This window comes from Chiroxiphia lanceolata, chromosome 5 (assembly GCF_009829145.1).
Source record: "Chiroxiphia lanceolata isolate bChiLan1 chromosome 5, bChiLan1.pri, whole genome shotgun sequence".
Taxonomy (NCBI): domain Eukaryota; kingdom Metazoa; phylum Chordata; class Aves; order Passeriformes; family Pipridae; genus Chiroxiphia; species Chiroxiphia lanceolata.
The window spans coordinates 16,246,068-16,267,414 of NC_045641.1; the positions used below are offsets into that span (position 1 = coordinate 16,246,068).

The following is a 21,347-nucleotide window of genomic DNA, read 5'->3' on the forward strand; positions in this document are numbered from 1 at the left end:
ATGATAATGCGTTCAATGCCTGAAAGGCTTTAAAGTCTTGTTTGGAGGCTGAATGTAAACAACCCATGCTGTGAAGCCCCCACCATTGCCTACCCTGGGGAAATGACCTATTACCAGCTTATTTTCTCTCCATCTGACTGAACTCTGCGGCCCTGTTCAAATGAACCATTGTGCAAATTTGTGCATCACTTCAATCTAGTTTATCTTTCTTCATAAAATGATTTATTCAGAGTACTTTAGTTGTTGTTGCCTATCTTCGCAATAAATTAGTCCCTAAGGGCACAACATAACAGCTTTAATTTATACTACCTGCTAACACTATCAGATTTTCTCAATTTAGGGTATTTTATCAAAAACAACTTTAATGTTGATATCCGTGCCTCTCAACTTCAATTGTTCACTGTTAATCCTTCCTGTTAAATTTTTCCTGTTGTTTTCCTGCACCAAAAAGTATAATTTTCCCCTCGCTACTGAATCTGTTACAACTATGTTTTAAGTAAATAATCCCACGGTATAGTACTATGAAGATTTGTTCTCCTTACATGCATTCAGATTTGTTTACTTATTTAATAATTAAGGTATTTCTTTTTGGTTTATTTTCTTTATAGGCTATGTAAACTAGACTCTAAAGTGTAAAAATCAGGAACACACTTGGAATACATTTATCAGACTGCTTTAGCTTGCTAACAATATAGAAATGCAATTAGTAATTTTGAGGATCTGTAGACCAGTGCTAGTTTTATCACTATCATATGTTATCACTAAACGGCTTGGCCTTCTTTATTGTGTAACATGACCTTTTAAAATGACTAAACTAAAGTGTTATCAATTCTCTAAATGATACTTCTGTCCCACAGGCAAGAATAAAATCCATTATTCTTCTACTTCATTAATAATAGCTGTAGATCATTGCCTAGTCTTCAAAGTAGTAGCTCAAGTAATAAGCACTTAAACTACATTGGAAAATTGGGAAGTTCATTGTATGCTGTTGGAGTACTATGATTGCACTGAATTCACATTATTGAGAGGTCATAGCTATAGTACATTTTGTACAGAAGATTTTTATACTGTAAACTGTATCAAGAATCATATACATCCAGTAATTTCTCTTACACATTGTGTGTGTTGTATTTGTTTTTCTGCATATGACAGGAATAAAGGAGGTCTCTCCTAATTGTCAGTCAGAGGGCCAGGTTCTTTACTACTAGCTGTGAAAACTCCTGCTCTTCTTTTACATGTCTATTTGACCTCTTTCAGTAGAATTACAAACCTCACAGGAATTTTAAGTCAGAATAATTTCCCCAGAACATCAGACGTGGTGATATGCCAGATGAGACACTGATCAGGTTTTGAATCAAAGACCAGTTTTAAAGGACTTGCAATACTTTTATTCCTATTATTTGATGAAGTATATTAGCAGTAATGTTACAGACAGGACAGTGATAGAAAATAGTCTTTGGAAACAAATATTTTGAGAGCATTCTCATAAGTGTGTCTTGCTGCAGCTAAGCAATCAGTAAAAGTATGAAGTTCATTCTTCCTCATATGAACAGATTAATTGACTTATATACCAAATTTTTGTCCCTCAATAATAATAGCTCCTTATTACAGACACCATGTGTATGTCATTCTTGCTTTGGGGGCTTTTTCGTGTATTGTTGTGTAGCAGAGAAAGAAATTCTTCAGTGAAAGAAGTTAGGCTGACTGGACTCGTACTACAGAGTGATACGACCTGAAAATGTCTTGGTATTTGGTTTGTATCTGAAGAATTAAATATTAAGATATCAACAGAAGTAAGTTTTGGTGAGGGAAATAGAGGAAGAAATAAAAACTCAGGCCTCCAATGTTCAAATACTCATGTATCTATACTATATGTATATATTATAGATGTACATGTATATACCTAAAGAGGTGTATATATAGACTTGCAACGCAAGCATATAAAAATGTGTTGATTCTCTGACATATTTTTCATGTTTCAAATAACATAAAAAATCATGTTTTCACTGTAAGGTGGTAAGTCATGATAGAAGTTGTCATCTTTGAATAATTTGAACAAGTTATTGCTCTCACTGCTATCTATTTGGTTAAGTATAAGATATCAGTGTAGATCTCATCTGAAACGTGAGATTTGCAGGTTAATGTAAGTTTTACCAAGGACAAGTGAGGAGCAAGGTGACGCTCTATATATAAATGTCAGGCAATGTGCGTTACGTGTAGAAGTTGTCCCATGTTTCTGCCTGATGAAAACTGGGACCTCTTGGCTTTTCAGAGAAGATTCTACACCACTTCTCCATTCCATGTCCTTATAAATTGTTCCTGCCTGACTATTGTAAAATGCAATAGACAACAGAGAGCAACTATATCAAATTCCAGTGCCCCAAGAGAAAACATCTGATTTTAGGGAGATGGGGAGGGGGGAAATGTCAAATGGTTTTGTTTTCCTAGGAGTTTATAGTTGCTTGCATTTCCTGCTGCTTAATCTTTCTAGTAAGCTTTGATCCCATTTTGGAATTTGCTACTTAATGCAGTGAGCTGTGTGATGCAATGCTATGTAGTGAGGGCAAAAATTATTACATGTAATTTTCAAATTCCACAGTGTCACTTTTTGATAGCAGTGAAACTAAACCTACGTGTTATCATGTAATCAAAGATTAATATTATTGAAAAGTATGAGGGTTTTTTAGTTTTCATTAGAGCTTGTTATACTCTCACAGTTCTCACTTCTAGGAAGAGTCCTCTTTACCTAGACAGGGTACCCTACAAACCCAGATACAGAGAGCTAGTTTGGATAGTTCTGTAGCTCTGTTCATACTTCAGATTAGCAATTTATACTTCACATGTGGGGGAGCAGGGAACAAAATGTGCAGACAGTAAATGGAAGAACTTTTGATCCTGCCTCAGATTTTCCTTTGAAACTGATGTGATGTTTTATAGAATCACAGAGGTCTTACTTGGTTTATGATGTTTCTGTTGATGGTATAAATGTTCTGTGTTAATTTACTGGTTCCATATTAGTATCAGATTAAAAAAAAAAGAAAACAGACAGTATGCTTAATATAGGTAAAAATACAATTTTTTAAAATGTGATAAAGTATGCCTTATGAATGAAAAATGTGAAATTCATTTAGTTTCTACTATCTAAGCTTAAGTAATTAAACATGCAAGTAATGAAAACCTTTCTACACATCAGCATGTCTTAGACTTTGATTTACTTTTATTCATTTTCCTACCTACAACCATAATTCCAGAATTTTCCTGAATTCTTGACAGATGTGAATGGTTGATGCTCTTAAGTGATAAAATATTCAAGCACAATTTTGAGCATATTTAGAATTAAAATATTAATGGAAAATATGGCTGTTGAGTTTAATGGTGTCACGTACAAGATATCTGAGAGATTTGTAAGGATACAGGACTTCAGAGACAGATTCAGCTGTCAAACTGAAGATAATAGTAACTCTTAGTAAGTAAGTAATACTTAGACCGATACTGGTTTATTTGTTAGATTTAGTCCAAATTTCTAGTTTAAGTAAGTTATCATTTTGTTGACATAGCTAAGTTGTAAAAATATATTCAATATGCTATGGTAAGGAATCTGTCTTTTCTTATTCATGATTCTAAGATATAGGCTTTTCTATCTGTCTAACAGACATTTTCACCCGTGCCGTCGTCAACTCACATCTTTATTACTGCAGTGTCCTTTTCTTTGACAAGTGCATTTTTGCTTCAATTATGTTCACCCAGATTGCAAAGAAGTTGTAAAGATCATTTTTCAGTCCACCATTTTTTCTTACTTTCTTGCTTTGCATCTCCCTTAACTCCCTTTCCTTTACAGCACTAAGGAAAACTTAGACACTTTGTCTTTCAAGGCATTTAATGGACTTATACTGACACCTTGCATGTCATCTCAGATTCAACATTGAGGTGCTGACTACCAGTTTATCAGCCGGTGATGAGAGAGCCTCATCACATGCTTGAGCTCTCAAGAAAGTATCTGTGCTGTCTCCCAGGTGACTGACCACCTTACTTAAATGGAGCACCTAATGCACGTATTCAGTTACTTTTCTTTAGATCCTTCTGTTAAGTTCTGGGTTTTTTGCAATGCCCAGAATAGATTTGACATGTAGACTTGAGTCTGTTAATAGCACAGTCACATTGAATAGTTTTTTGTTGCTTCCTTTTACTTTTCTGTGAATTTGTTGTCTCTTGTTTTATACTTGAGCCATAAAATCTTCAGAGTAGTGACTGTGCTTTATTCTGATTTATATAATATTTAAAATAATTATTGTTTAATTATTATTTTAGATATGTACTAGGAAGCAAGCCTTATTGACCTCATTACCAAAGTGAATACATGCACAAATATGCATTATTAAAATTATTAAAATTTAGATATATGCTGAATAACAAGATGCTCAGAAGACCAATTCATACTGCTGTGTATATAAGTAACAGGCTTTCATTTAAAAAGTTTAATATTAATATCCTTCCTACCAATTATCTACTCTAGAAACATGTCAGATATCAGAAGTGTGATTTTTTTTTCTATCTTTTTACACTGAACTACAGTAATACAGGTTTCATTAATCTTTTGTGATTTTGTACCTAGTTTATGATGTAAATTTTTAGTTACTTTTTCTGCATGAAAGTCCAGGAGTTCTCCATTCATATTATATGAGGCGGAACTGGAAAAATAAATGTTTCTAAATTAAAGGAAAAAAATTGTTTCTGAAAGGATTAGTTTTTTGATTAAGAGGAGTGTTTACCCTCCTTCACTGTGAGCTTTATGAGTAGATGATTTTGTGGTTCTGGACCCTGCACCCTCACTTTTCTGTGTATGGAACCTAAGCTGGTCTTTTCTGTGAAGATACTAAAACCTGTAAAGAATTAAGGAGAGTGAACATGGAAATCTTTCTAACTTTAAAGAGCTTGTTTTTTAACATTGCTGTGATTTTATTCCCTGCTGTGATCACTTTTGGAAGACGTTCAATATATTGTCATGTGTTGGCAAGAAACTGGGATCTCTGCTGTTTTAGACTTTGAACATCATAGCTAGCAATCTAAAGTGAGATTGCTCCTTAATCTCTGAGTACTGGTGGCAGACAGCTGGGATTCAACATTGTTGAATCATTTATGTTCTGAAGAGCCAATTTACAATAATAAAAGTACGGACTTTTATTTTTGCACGCAAAGTGCTTAATGAACAGAGAATGACGTGACTGGAAAAAGGTTAACTGATCTTTAACAACCCTCCTCAATTTTGTCAAAAACTTCAGCCTATTTTGATTATCATGAATATCTTGACTTCACATGTGAGTATATTGTTAAGTAAACACAGAGATGTTTTGACATGCGGTCTTAGAAATATAAGTTTTGTCCCACAGAACTTATTATTGCAAAATTTTAATATTCAACTGAAATATAAAAGATAAACTGTATGTCATCCTTCTTTTAACTTGGGAAACTAATGGTGATTGCCTTGTACCAGGACGTGGACTTGCCCTCTGTCTAGAAGGTTACTGGAAGATTCTGACCAGTTTATGTAGTACACTAAAAATGACCTAAGAAGGATGGAAAAGGAAATAAAAATCCTAACACTACCCTTACTTATCTCTGAAGTTTCAGTGTAGCTTTCCTTTCTCTTTTGATGAGATTGTAGGCCTGTTTTTCCTATTTTATACGTAGTTTTTTCTCAAAACTTGGCTTTAATGTGCAAAGAGAGAATGAAAATCATTAAAAAAATAGTAACAAACAAAAAAACCCCACTTTTATTTACATTTCATACAGCTAGCCATGTGCATATTTTTACACCTAAATTCACCTCTTATTCTTTCTTTTTCTTGAGTTTATAGGCCAAGAGTCTATAGTAATAATGCTCATGCCTGGCACTTTAAAAATATTTAATAGACTACAGTAACACAGATAAATTTTGTAATATCTGAATTTGGAATCTGCACCTGTTTCTGTTGCCCTTTTTCCATCTAGTTCTCTCCCAGAATTCATACTTACTCCTCAAGACATTTGGAACTGTTGCACATAGTAAAATTGCAAGTTACAGTACAATGGTATTGAATCACAAGTAGCTTAAATATATGTATTTGCTGCTGAAACTCACAAGTTACTTTGTGATATGAACTAGTCTAATATTATCAAAGAAATCACAGGAGTCGGTGAAACAAAGCCCTGCTCTCTCCAAAGCAGTTAAGCAAAACCAACTCCTGGAATACGTAATTACTGCAGCCATGAATTATCTTGGAAAATCTGTCTATATTTTTTTGTAATGAAATAGGTTTGCCAAAACAGGAAGACATTTTCAAAATCCCTCCTGAAGGAGACTAGCTCCACAAGGTCAAGATAGTTTATCAGTAGAACTTTTATTTGGAATGCGGCATGAAAAGTAGGAAGCTGAAAACTTTGGTGATAAGAAATAGTCTTTACCTTTCAATATTGATATAAGTAGGATAAATATATTTTCTCAATTTCTTCATCTTTTATAAATATTTATAACTGTAATCTTTGTTATGAGTGTTGAGATTTAGTAACTTTATTTTCGTTTTTACTCTAACCTTTTTTAAGTGTCATTCCAAGGCACATGGCTTTTACCAAGTCATTTATTACTCAGGAGTTTAACAAATCTGAAAATCAAGGTACTGGGACATAGTAGCACACCTCAGCACCTAAAAGGGAACAAGATGCTTCACTGTAAAAGCTGCAGTGACTCTTTCTAGAGGAAATGTGTAAGATGTAAGAAGTGTTTTGCAGTGATTGCCAGCTACTCTTTCTTGCAAGTAGATAGGAGTATGCTTGAAGAGCAAAGGTCTTAAGAACTTATGTCTCTTGTCAGGACAGTTTGGAGACATATTTTGACTCATTACACACAAGTATCAATGTGTAATACTTTTACATTTGTTTACTGTTTGAAACAAAAATCTTCAAAAAGGGATATAGTAATTTATAATCTTGAATATTCTGTGTTTTCTTCCATGTGAATGTTCATGCCATTTCAAACATTGGATTTTATCAGATTTTTCTTCAGTTAGTTCCAAATTAGTTCCTATATGAATAGTTGACTTTTGTGATAGGGATTATGTTGCAATTTTAGATGATACATCAAATTAAAAATTTCAAATGTAAGCACTGAAAGTGCAGATTTGTGCTTGGATACAATACACTGCAATTCATTAACTTCTACACCTTCTTTCATGCAGAACAAAATTTTTAGTAACAGATTTAGTGTATTTGACAATTGAGTTCATTATACCATGTATTAGTAGGACAGAGTTCTAACTCTAATGTTTCTTTGTGTCCTTCAAAAAAACCAAAATAAAGCAACTATATGACAATGTGAGCAGTCATTTCTATTTTCTAAATCAATTCTGTGTGATATTAGCTAATATGTCTTCCTTATTTTTCAGTATTAATCTTCTAAGTAACAAAAAAAGGTGTTAACCAGGTGCATGGTTCAGTACAAATACTATATGTAGATATGATTCATGTTACAGAGACCAGTGAGATTGAAAATGTGTTACATTATATACCTAGGCTTAAGGTTTAATGAAAGAAAGCAAATCCTGTGAGTCAGGTCTAAATTAGAAATAAAGTCACTTTTAAATTACATTTGCAGTCAGTGGAAAGACATAAGTGCGAAACAGTCACTTCTGATCTCACTCTACCCTCTGCAAATATTTATTTCACTCCACTAATTACTAAGGAACATGGCACTGACAGAAATCCTACATTTAATGGTCCAAATATTAAATATTCTGTAAAGACTTCCTTGAAGATTTGAATGTCTTCTGAAAGCCTAAGTCTTGTTTCTTGCAGTGATTGTTACCAGAGATGTTGCCAGTAAGGAGGAGGGATGGAAGCTCTGCAGCATCCAGGGGCAAATCCAGTGGAGACTGCTCAGTAGAGGGAAAGAGATATTGAACATACTTCCACTTGTAAAACTTGCTGTTGTGTGGAGAAAAACTGTGGACCGTAGTGTTTATACAGTTCATATTGCTTGCAAGATCCCTTTACATTCTGAATGATTTCATGGAAAAAATATCTGCTCCTTTAACAAGCCTTCTTTCTTTGGGACAGAGTTATTTGACTCCCGAGGGAATCCCAAGCCCTTGCCTTTATGTGCAACTCTGTTCTTATTATTTGAGTTTAAGGAATTTACTGTCATAGATTTGAATACAGTTTGTTTGTGTTGTTTGGTTTGTTTTTTTCTGTGGGAAATGTATCCTTGTGGTTGTAATAGGAAGATAACTTTAACTCTTGGTTAGTAATGAATTTTATCCTTTTACTGTAACTGAGCGTAACCTAGAATGCTTTTTTATTTTACATACAGTTATTCTGTAAAATCATACTATGTGTTCTGTATATTCGTGCCAATAATTGATTGGTTTTAAACCTTTCAATTACTACCCGTTTTGCATAGTGACTAATTAGCAGAGCAACCTAAAAAAAGGGTATTACCAATATATCACTTGTTTCCTGACCAAGGGACCAGTTTCTTCACAATCAGAATTTCTTGAAGAAGGAAATAGGAAAGATTACAAAACAGAGAGGACATGGAGAGTTACCTGAAAGTAGAACTTCAGAGATCATTCCAGTAATAATGACACTAATAATTTCTGTCTTGAGCTCTGGGTACCATAAAAACACTAGAATCCTAACTCTTCCGTCTTATAAAGCTGACTACCTAGTGTTGCATATCTGCAAAGTTCTGCAGTTTACAAAAGTCTTTATTTCATTATACTCCCTGAAAATTGCATATTTTGAATGTAATTAGATTGAACCCATTAACCTTATGGTGTAATTGGTCAGCTATTCCTATATGCCCCAGGAATTAATTCTCAATATTTAATGGAGATTGCCTGATGAAATTTGTGCTAGATGAAGTGCATTTCATCTAGTTTTTTCATTTTCATTAATGTTGTTGTTGTTTTAGTTGCAGGAAAATATTTAATATGGCTGTATGTCCCTTCTGTGATTGTTTTTGTTGAGACTTGTCCTTGCAGAATGAACTGCCACCCAATTAATAGGCCCAGATGTAGCAACAAAAATTAATAGCAAATGCAAATTTTGAATGAATGAGACTGGCCTGGACTGAATGTAGTGTAATCATTGCTGTTTTAAAGAAGGTTTCTTTTTGAACAGTGTTACGGAAACTCTAATTTTTGGGTCCAGATATTCTGATGTGATCCTAAAGCATTCACACATAAGATATTTAATGGATAACAACTTATTCCTGAGCTGAAGAGCAGTACTTGAAGCTTCACACGTGTTTGCTTGCATATATATAAAGTCTATATATCTCAGGTGAAATTAATTCTAGTGAAAAAGAACCGTTACAAGTTTCAGATATAGTCACACAGAACTCTATTTCAATGATTATACAAACATACAGGCATGTTTTGCCAAATAAAAGATTTAGTTATTAATCATGTGAGGACAACAGTTCTATTGAGACTGTAATGAGAGTTTTTATTTTTTTTTCATCCAAAGAGTCTGTATTTAGCCATTTGTGTTCTTTATATCTTCAGGAATACTGTGGTTTGGATTTTTGTAGTTCTTACAGTGCATCTTTAGCAACTCTATTTACCCTCATGTGAGTAACAGGCAAGCAAATGTTGTTTCCTCTTAACATGTAGTTCGCCATCTGCTTTGGTTCTGACCAAAATGAAGTCTCCCATCATAAAGTAGTGTGATAGCAGCATAAATATAATGTAGTAACAGCATGAATCAGCAGTGGACTGTTGTGGCTTTCCAAATCCTTACTGCAACTTTGCTATCTCAACAGAATGTTAGAAAGTAAATGAGGTAGCATTAGGGTTGAAGTGGTTCCAGTCATCGTAAGTAGCCTGACTTTATGCTTCACTGGGGCTGAAAGGATGCTGTTTCAGCCGTCAGTCCTGTCTCAGTCTTGCCGAGTGTGTTATCGTTTCCCTTGTGGCAGCACGATCACTCACCAGTAAGTGAGACACTGTAGGTCATGCATGTGAAACTGTAATGAAAAAATTTGTCATTTTATTGCCTTTATTTATGTTTCTTTAGAAAGAAATTCAGTTAAAATGATTTTGGATATTTTTGGCTATTTGGATAGTCTTGAATATTTATTTTTGCCTCCATGCAGATTTTGAATGCTATTAATGGGCTTGTTCTCTTTCTGGGTAGAGTATCCAAAGCTTTTCCTAGTTTTCTGGAAGACTGTAAATAGGGAAGCTCCAACATATCAGAGGACAATAATATAAAGAGACTGTGGTTTTACAGTGACCACAGTGTGTCCAGCTAACAATAGTAAAAAGAGTTATTAATATTATCTGCAAAAGTAATTCTATGTTAATTTTCCTCTATGGATTTTAATGGCAATCTTGTAACATGTAAGTGCTTCCTGTATCTGTGACAATTTTTGTTTATCTATCTCAGAAGACACTGTGGGAAGAAAATAATATGTTCACGAAGATAGTAAAGATATAGTTTTAATTATAAGTATTAAATTCTATCAGCTATACTTAATATCTCCCTAATAATTATTAATCTATTTACTTATCCAATTTCTTTACTATCAGTTAAGATCATATGAAACTTTTTTTTCCTCCCCAGGATCATTCCTAACAGCTTCATTTCTATCTTTACTTTTGAAAAGTGAACTGACATTGATAGATACAAGTGTGCAAAATAATAATTTAATGCTGTGGTTTATTTTTTTCTATACATTTAAATAGCTTTTAACAGTATCAACAGAAATATAACACAGCATTGTACCAGGAAGACTAAAAAAATATTTTTTTTGTTAGTTGTGTTCCAGAGGAGGTTTATCTGGTGAGCGTCTGTGGAAGTCAGTGACTGGCATGATGCTATTCAGCATTTCCACTAACAAAACAGCAGATAATGAAAATATATGGATGACACAGATTTACCATTCTGACAAAGTGAGGAGAACAGAGCAGTTACATAAACAAATCTTGACTCACTTGTTCAGTTGACCTCTTCAGGCAAGCTGTATTTTGATATAGTCGAATTAAAAATTTTTGCAAATAAAGGAGAATTGGAATAGGTTATACTTCTGGAGTGTGAGACTGTACCCTGAAATGTGTGGCTCTGAAAGAGATCCATGGGATTGGCAATGCTGACAACTCTCTTGATATGAGCTCCCAGAGTGATGCTGTGACACCTGGGAATGACTGGATCCTTGAATTAATGAACCTAAGAGCTTATTTTGCCTTTTGTTGGTTTTCTTTCTTTGGCAATATTGCATCCAGTTTTGATATCTTATGTCAAAGACATAGAGAGGACTCAGAGAGAATGACTGAAGTATTAGAAAGATTTAATTTGTCAAAAAGAAAACCAATAGGTGAATTGATTAATATTGAGGAATTTGATATGAGAAAAATCCCAAGACACTAACAAAGTAAGTTATGAATTTCTGCAGCTCTTAAAGATTTCAAATTGATGTTTTTCCTGGAATTAAAAAAAAAATGTTTAGATTTAGTTCCTATTATCCACACAAGAGGTCAGACCAGGATAAATAATGATCTTTCCTGGCAGTATCATCTATGACTCTAGGAACCAGCCCCAAATTTGTGTTGTGTATCTGACAAATAATACTGCCACTGACATACATGGTTGCTATCATATATAGGTATGGAAAACATCTGAGGCTCTCACAGTTGTTGAAACAATTAGAGAATGATTTGACCTTAGAGCATAATTTTGAAATGACAGTCATCATTCTAAAACATGCATAATGTTTTTGCCTTTACACAAATGCCTCCTAAACGTTCTGGTATCTAGTAATTTTTAGTTATCCTTACCAACTGAGAAGAACACAGTGTTAGAACAACACTGCTGTGGTAAAAGATGTCTAAAATTGTGATTCTCTGTAAAGCCTAGTAGCAGAGGAAAAGTGCTGTTTTCTTTTAAAAAGGGTCAATAGTTGTTGAGTACTTGCTGCTTTTTCTCTGTATTATTTTGAATTTTTGTCACCATGTACAATAACATAATTGAACTCTAGAAGCAGGTTCATTTTGTTCTGCCTATGAGTTGTGTCCTTCCTTGTTGTGGAAGCCTATATGAAATAAAAAGAAATATATGTATGTTTTCTGTTCAAAGCTCTCCAGCTCTGAGGATGCTGGGACTAAACTCCTTACAGATCCCGCAGTGTGTTTAGCGGGCTGGGAGGGACACACTGTAGAATTGGGGTCCCCCCCAATCTTCACGTGTTGTCAAGAATTGTGTTTGGTCTGACTCCTGCTAAAAGAAGGGAAGGATGCGATGCCGAGTGTGTATAATCTGGAGAGATTTCCTGTAAGCCTTTCTTTATGGCTTGTACTTCACAGAGCTGCTGTTACTATCCAAGTTATAAATCAAATCTTCCACACAATGAAAATCTGATTTTATTGTCCTGTAAGTTTCTAGAAAAAGCATTTTATGATTCCTGTAAGGTATTTTTCTCTCATCAGCAAATATTTTTATTTATTTTCAGTAAATACCAATGAGAATTTCTGCATTTTCTCCATTTCAATATAAAAGTATGTTCTTGAACAAAGAAAGAATTCTTGTTTGTCGTGAGCAATTTAAGTGACCTGCTAAACTAAATGCACTGGCAGGGCTTCCATTTAGTTAGTAATTCAGAGCTGTCACTGAAGACATCTCTCTACAAAGAAAACTGTTTTCTTTCCATGTTGTTTCTTCAGCAGAAACTGCTGCATAACGATGTCAGTTATTGGCCTTATCAGTGTGTAACCCTGGAGAAGACTAAAATCACAGGAGCCTGTACACTTGACAACCAAACTCAATCAAAACTACTGATAAGAGAACAAAGAGTAACTAGAAGCTTTTGGAGTATGAGCTGAATAATAGGATGGAATGACATATGCCCTTCTTTGAGACAAGCAGATGGAGGAGGATTAATTTTCTTTCTTTCAATTTTCTGCTCTCTCTTATGGTTTCCTAAATGCTGGTGCATGTAGATTTTGCTATTTTACAACAAAATTGTCTTATTGCAACTAAAAGACAGTAAGAATAACAAGAACTGAAATGCCTATTGTTTTGTCATCTACTTGTAAACAACTCAGATTTAAATTTTTTTCAGAAATGCCATTATAGCAGATTTACTGTTGCTGTTGCAGCCTCCTAGTTAGCTCTTTCAGTTGCCATAAAGAGTGAAGTCTTTGCAAATGACAGCTCATTTGCTCTCTGTAGTGTTTTTTTGCATTAGATATCCCTTTGCAAATATAGTAAGAGCTCCCATTTATCCCATCCTAATTCATTTTCTTCACAGTAGCATTTTCTTGCTGTTAGCTGAGCAAATTACAGTAGTTGCATCCACTGCTCAGGAGCTGATTCCCTAAAGCTTTGCGTTAACTTTTTTTTCCTCACAATTCTTACACATCTTGCTTAGTTTCAGGTGCTGATCAGCATAGGTCAGCAGGTTAAACAGGGGCACCTGAAATCCTTAATAGCTGTTGTTCTCTACCACATCCTTTCTTAAACATTACCATCCCTGAGAAAAGATGACGGAGCATAGGATGGAGCTGCTTTGTAATTGCCAGCTCACAGGCAAGCCTATTAAAGTGAACTGAAATTGCCAGCAGTAATATACCTCTGAAAGATATATTTCATGGAGCTGACGTCTTTACTCTCTTCTGTGAGAAAAGGCCACATCTTCCAAGCTGTGCTACAGTTTCCTTTCTGGGAGATTATTGTGATAAATACAGGAATTCTTCCTCTCATCTGCCTGCTAAGGAAGAGATGAGGGATGTCATCACCATCGGTAACCAGACCGTCAAACACTTATACCACATAATGCATCACTTGAAGTGTTTATCCATTAGAATTGTTGGTACAGTTTTGGCCATACCCTTGAACACCTTTTGGTCATATTTATTTATTTTAAAACAATGGTATTTTATTCATTATAAAAGAAATAATTTTGTCGAAAATGAATTTGAGTATAATGTTGTCCTTAAAGCCCATTTGATTTATGTGTGATTTTGATTCTTTGGATAACCCCTTCAGACAGATTTTTTGAGGCTTTTCTCTGAATCTCTGAAGGCAACAAACCTTTTCTTAATGCAGTTTGAATTTTTACAAAAACCCAGTGAGTGTAAGAACCCAACACCAGGGAGAAATACTGCAAAGTATTATTCATATTTAGTTTATGTAATACTAATTGTCACATGATAAAACTGTTGTTATGAAAACAGGATTTCTCCCTCTGTACTGATTTTCCCTGGTATTAGTAATATTTGTCCTTACGTAGTGGGAGAATTAAGGACTTTGGCTTGCTTGATCTTTGATGACTGATAGGGAGCTGCTCTGCAATTGTCAGTGTTCCTCTGATAAACTGCTCTGTTGGTATTGATACCATGACAGAGTCCACTGCTTTCAACATGCAGATTCTTTTGAAGTTTTAAAGTGTAGACTTGTTATTTCCTTATGTGTGTGGACCAGGATTGCCAAGAAGAGGTACTCATGGCCCAAGCACTTTTAGGACTTTAATTTTGGAAATCTTGAAAATGAGCAGTCAGAAAAGATTAACCTACTCCATTGTCACCCGCTGTACTGAAAAGACATTTAGTTCTCTCATGTTTGTGTCTGGAGGCTGTTCTTTCATAGATAAGCAAAGAATAAACCCTGCATTCAGCTGTTGATTTGCAAACTCATAGTTTCTATGAACATAGAGGTATTTATCATCTTATATAGAAATTTGATCTCAAATTCTGATTGGTCAAAGTTAAGTTGTAGATTTCTGGGTTTGTCAGTATATTGATGTGTGAGTAAGTCAATTAAATATTATATAAAGAAAATGTGATAGTATTTTAATTGTCTTAGAAATCCAGGGCCTTAGGATATTTGTGCATACCTCAGGGCTTCCGTTTAGAGTTATTATTTTCCTGTGGTCCCAGTAATATATTCTTTGTCTGTGTGCTTTTGAAAAATGGCATCTCTCTGGGACTTGCATGAGAATTATGTGTTTGGATTTTATGTAATTTCTTTAGAATTGTGTTTAACAACGGTAGACTGGGAAATGAAAAGCTGGTCCTAGCAGAGAGTATTAAAAGAATGTTGCTTATTTAACCTTGTGAAGCAAAAAGCTTGAGAGGGAATATGATTATCTTCCTGAATGCATTTGTATTGCTTTTTAATGAGGGTAAAGATTTAAGTCATAACATAATTTTGGTGAAAGATCAAAAGTATATAAATTATTTCACTTTGATTTATAAACCCACTAGATAAAGGGAAGCACTTTCTTTGTAAAATGTCAGGAAGTAAAGAGCAGTATATATTTTCTGACAAAGCTCAATAAATTTATGTTATTGTGTGATACACTAAGATTAATCCTAGTTTGGGTTTTTTGTTGTCCCCAAACAAATTAAAAGATGTCTTGAACATAGTTGTTAATCATGTTTCTTGCATGGTATTTATTCTGTTTTAGAATATTTTCATTCTTATCTAATAGCATGGAATTGAATTATATTGTGTTAATATGAATTGATGCTTCAGTCTGATTGTCTGTGGATGCACTTTTGGAATTTCTCTCTGAATGAAGCAATCTATATCATGTATTTTTCTGTTAAGGAATCAAGGAGTGGATAGAAATCTGTGGGGATGTTGTTGGTTTTGTATGTTGGGAAAACTTGTGCAGCTTGTGTGATCCCGTCTTGTGCTCTTGTACCTTTGTGCTATGCTCACCAAGGAAGCTTAAAGGATTTCTTAATGTGAACAGTCGTGTTCTCCTCAGAGATTAAAGAATTTTTTGATTACGTCTTATTGATTTTTGCAAGGCTTCTCAGGTTAACTTGGAAATTTTCAGTTGTCAGATTCCCTGCCAATGTAGAGACCTAAGACTTGGGCAGGTTCTTTATCTGTCCTTTCCTTTAGCTGGAATATCTTCATGAAGGTGCTTTGGCTCTTCCACTGGCAAGTCGTTTCTTCTCTGTATTGTTGTCCTTAAGACTGTAGAGGTGCACAAAAGCTTTACAGGCTTTAACATGGCAAGTGGGGATTGGTTGTTTATTATACAGAGCAAAGCACCAATATATGGTTTGATATGGTGGTGATTGAGCAATGTAATGGAAATGGCCTCTTTCAATCCTATATCCCTGGGATACTGACAGTATTCCATTTGAATTGTGTTTAGGACTACTTGTTTTACTTTTAAAAATACACTAGTTTAAGTAGCCACTGCATTGTGGACTGTTTATTGGTTGTAAAAGTTTTATATCTGAGATAATACTATTTAGCTTACATATACGGGCAATTTTGCATCAGCCATCCTTAATAGATGGTTTCTCTAAAACAAGATGAGATTTTACACAGACAATTTTACAGTGTGAAATACCTTTTTGTCAAAACATACTAATTAGTTTAAGCCCAAAATACGTAAAATTTTTGTACACTCTCATCCTTGTGGTTCATTATATTCAATGGGTATTTTATGATTTTCTTTGTAGTTTTTTTTTTTTTTGCTGAGCTTTAGCTATTCATACCACAGTGTTAAAATCTAAGTCGTTGTAGATAAGGAAATGAAATATGTGCGAATTTGTAGATGTAAAAACTGTTCCGTTTAAAATGCATTGCCAGATTATGGTCAGGAAAACCAAACCAAGAAGAGTGGGTAGCATATGGACTTTGTGGAGAGGCAGAATTGTAAATTTTCTCTTGGAATCTGCTGTACAAATATTTTGATCTTGCTTGACTACAGAAAAAAATAGAATGCAGTAACTTACTCATTGGCAAGTAATTTCAGAAATTACATTCTGCTGTAATAGATGCAGTCTTAATTGGTACAGTACAATCTATGTTTGGATGGGTTTTGTTTGGATTTTCTTTTAATAGAATGACCACTGATCTTCATGACTATTTTATGCTCTGGATAGTTGCATCTGTTTTTGTTTATTTGTTGTGTTTTACATGGAACTAGGTAGGTAGGTATGGCCAGTCTTCGCGAACGAAGATTTGGGAAGGGTCTTTAGCCTTCGAGCCTGCGCAGTGGATTTTTTAGGTGAGACACAGTGTGCGCTGAGCTGAGCCCACCCTTTAATCCTGAGGTTCATCTGCCGGGGCCGAGCAAGCTTGGACGGTGGCAGTGAGGTCCTCAGGACGTAGGTTTGTATAGAGTGACCTTCTCTTAGATGGATGGCCTTACAGGGCTAACGAGCTCCATCTACCCGGGGGACTTTTTCTCTGACCGGGAATCGAACCCGGGCCGCGGCGGTGAAAGCGCCGCATCCTAACCACTAGACCACCAGAGGGCCCCCTACATGGAACTAATGGCAAGTGATATACCTGGGCTTTTTTGATTATTGTTATGATTTATATTTTGGTTCATAAGAAGTACACATATCTCCAAATACCATCAATACAACAATATTTCATAAAACAATATGGCAAAAAATTATAATCACAGTGGTTCAGGGCCATTCTGATCTGAGCTGTAGCAACTGGAGTGCTGTGAAACCTTTCTGGATGCTTCCTGGGATATTCAGTTTTCATATGAGATATGTAAAATGGAAGCTCTGTTTTTTCTAGTTTAAATGTGAGAAAGGACCTCAGACTGGTTTTGTTTGTCTGATTTAAGTATGAATTTAGATAAGTGTTCAAGTATCTTAGAATCATCAAATGGTTTTGGATGGAAGGGACCTTAAAGACCATCTAGCTCTATGCCCCCTGCCATGGACAGGGAACTTTCCATTAGAACCCCATCCATCCTGGCCTTGAACACTTTCAGAGATAGGGCATCCACAGCTTCTCTTGGCAACCTGTTCCAGTGCCTCACCACCTTCACAGTAAAGAATTTCTTCTGAATATCTAATCTAAACCTACCCTCCTTCAGGTTTAGGTCATTCCCCCTTGTTCTATTACTACATGCCCTTGTAAAAGTCCCTCTCCAGATGTCTTGTAGCCCCCTTGATGTACTGGAAGGTGCTCTAAGGTTTCTCCAGAGCCTTCTCTTCTGGAAACTGAACAACTCCAACTCTCTCAGCCTGTCATCATAGGAGAGGTGCTCCAGCCATGTGATCAACTTAGTGGCTCTCCCCTGGACTCATTCCAACAAGTCTGTATCCTTCCTGTGCTGGAAACTCCAGACCTGGAGGCACTACTCCAGGTGGGGTCTCAGGAGAACAGAGTAGAGCGGCAGAATGACCTTCCTTTAACCTGCTGGCCACCTTTCTTTTGGTGCAGCCCATGATATGTTTGGCTTTCTGTGCTACAAGCATACATTGCCACTTTTTGTGCAAGTGTACATTGAGCTTTTTGCCTACAAACACCCCCAAGTCTTTCTCCCCAGGGCTGCTCTCAATCCATTCTCCTCCCATCCTGTTCTTGTGCTTGGAACTGCCCTGACCTGGGTACTTTTGAAAGATGTCTTCTTTCTTGAGTATTGAACATTCTATATCAGTACCTTAACTTCTGTTTCACATGCATGTAATTTTGAAGCATTTTGAGACAGTTCAGCATAAAAAGGTATAACAAAAATGTTTGTTTATAGAGTTGAACAGAATCTTCTAGGTTCTGTGGCAATGCTTGCTTTGATTTTAACTCCTTAACCTTGTACACACTTGAGATAATAATGTGTGGATAGTAAGTTTAGTTAAGAAAAAGATCTAGCATGCAAATTTGTTTCCTATTGTAGGCATGGAGATTACTTGTGAGTTTGGTTTTGTTTACATTTGAGAGCAAGGACCTAAAACTACCTATAACACCAGCTAAGATGTGGTCTTACAATGTACTTTTTAATCATATTAATTTATATATTTTCATACTCTTGTAAATGAAGACGTAAATCTTCTCTTCAGCTAAGTGAGCACAGCTTCTCTGACGTAGTCCTTTAGAACCACATATTTTATGATTAGCAATTAAGGTTGCTAATGACTTGTGTAAGAGATCCATAGTGGATGAAACATGACTTTAATTGCTAGTTTAGTATGCTGAGTCGAGGAATCTTCTTCAATAGTCATGAAAAGAAAAACATGAAAGGGAAATGATAGGACCATCAACTTTCCATAAGCTTTCATTTTCAGGATGTTAAGGTGTGTTTCTATGAAGTAGTTGTTAGGGATATAAAATTAATTATAAGAATAGCATACTTCTTTTTGTTTTAATAAGATTAATGAGAGATTGGTCAGTTGAAATGAAGATGTATATTTGAATTGAAGAATATATATATATTTGAATCAAAGGATAAAAAAATATATACTTGTTATACTATGTTAGCTGTTAGCAGAAGGAATTAACCTTTAAACTGTTTAGATTTTTTTTAAGTATTCATTTTAAGATGCAACAAGTCTAGCTTGAATTCCGAATAACATTTTTGCTCTGTAGTTAGATTCCTACTGTTCTGTAGTTCTGTATGCTGTGGTCTTTTGGTTGAGATTTCATGGTGTATGAGGGAAAGGTCAAAATTAAAATGTATAAGACTGATTGAAATAATTAATAACCCTTTCAAGAAATTCCAGATGCATAATTTAAGTAATGCACAATAAAGGAAGGGGTTTTTTTGGTTTTTTTCATCTAAACTGTCATGGACAGGATGTGAACTTTCCCATTCAAGGTGGGAGTTCTTGAGTGACACTGATTTGAGACTGGCCAAGAACATCTGTCTCCTAAATCCTTCAGACTATGTCCAGTGCAGGCTTCAACAGTCCTACCACTTGGCAGAGATAAACCAGGGTTTCCCCATCTTGTGCTTATCAAAGTTTAGGTTCATCCATAGTCTTCGAAGTTACAAGAACAAGGAGGGCATTGTTGCATCCAGTATCCAAAATGGACTGTTCTGTGCTGTCAGCCATATCTGCCTACACTGAATGAGGGGGGACACAGCTTTCTATGCTCAGGAAACAGTGCAGACAGTCAGCTATACCACTGAAGGATCCAGGTCCACTAATGCTTCTTAACCTGTATCTGCAGGAAAAATTTCTTAAGCTACAGTAGGTGACCTATTCCTGCAATCTCTTTAATATTAGATTTTGAAATCTTAGTATTCTCAGTTACAGCTGTGCCCAACAGGAAAGAAATGTTTTCTCTGACTCCAAGACATAGGTAATTAATAAGATGCACAGTACTCCAGAAGTACAGCTCATTATTTGCAACTCCATGTAGCAGGTTAGGACAGCTGGAGAAGTAAGAAGTGGCAGCAGCATAGGGAATATTGCTGAGCACATTGAAAGAGGAGAAACAGTACTCAAGAAAGAAAAGAGAACTTGTCTCAGAGGTAGAGCCCTATTCATTTGGTGCACTGTGATATCAACAGCGAGGGGCAGAGAGAAGGGATAAGCAGCTCTAAGACAGCTGAACAAGGTCAACTGGGCTCTTCAGCGCGTGCTGGACCTGTGCCTTCGTGTCACAGCCAGTGTGGTTGTTACTGCTTTGATAGCAGGTTGAAGGGGGAGGATTTGGACTGAGCTTGGCTGAGTCCCAGAGCAGCAGGTATCCTTTGTCCTGGATATCTGGGAAGAGGATGAGAGGTTAACACAGCACAGCACATTACCAGCCTGGTCACTGCAGCCCTTACAGGGTCTGAGCCACACTGTCGCTCTGCACATCTGTCTGTCGGCTTCATAGCGTGGGGGAAGGGACCAAGGCCACGGAGAAGATGCACTCTTCGCCCTAGCCATCCATCTAACTCTTTCCTTTCACACTTAACAATCCCACATAGAATCATGTGAAAAAGAATGTTATAAAGGAAATGGGAAAGGAATTAAAGAATTCTCGTATTACGGATTTCTTTTGCCTGCATAGTTACATCTGACTGCAAAAAAAATTTTGAATCATTTTCCGGCACTGTTCATATTTAGCACAGTATTGTGCAATTTCCCATAAAACCATAAAAACATCTAGAATTTTTTTGTATGATGCGTTTGGTTTGTTTCTCTTTTATATTATCTAAAAAGATAAATAGGCTTTTTTTCCTGACAATAATCGATTTCCTCTTTAGCTTGTCTCAGTAATTATTCTAAATAAATTTTAGTGGAATTTCAACTCATTAGTTCTTTAAAAAGTAGGTGCTAAGTTCTAGAATTTCAAGCACAACTTTTGAAGGTACAAATAACTGTCGTAAAGGAGCCATTTAATCAAATTACCAGCATAAATTTTGCAGTGTTTTATATGTCTGCGTAATGTGTAAACAGATACAGCTCCTGTTAAAAATATAGTTGTTAGCAATTCCTTATGAAATAATGAAAGAGTATATATAAATTTAATTTACCTTTCATTTACTTATATGTAGTTCTAAAGTATAATATTGAAAAGTTTATGCTCATAGAATGTAGTAAGATTGCAGGTTCTGCCTGTCAGTACAAAATAGGACTGTGGTAGACCAGAAGTACTCAGACTATAATTACATT

At 35.5% G+C, this 21,347-nt stretch overlaps 1 protein-coding gene across 2 annotated transcripts in view; it reads left to right on the top strand.

The window, feature by feature from the left end:
* TBC1D22A (TBC1 domain family member 22A) overlaps positions 1–21,347 on the top strand; it is a 159,375-nt gene that overhangs the window by 128,252 nt on the left and 9,776 nt on the right. Inside the window, exon 13 of one of the 2 annotated variants that reach the window (XM_032688435.1) lies at positions 10,805–10,999. The exons of the other annotated variant lie outside the window; for it this stretch is intronic. Coding sequence (XP_032544326.1) covers positions 10,805–10,822 — 18 coding nt within the window. The 3' untranslated portion in view covers positions 10,823–10,999. Of the gene's footprint in view, positions 1–10,804; positions 11,000–21,347 lie in introns of those variants that run through there. 2 annotated transcript variants of the gene reach the window in all.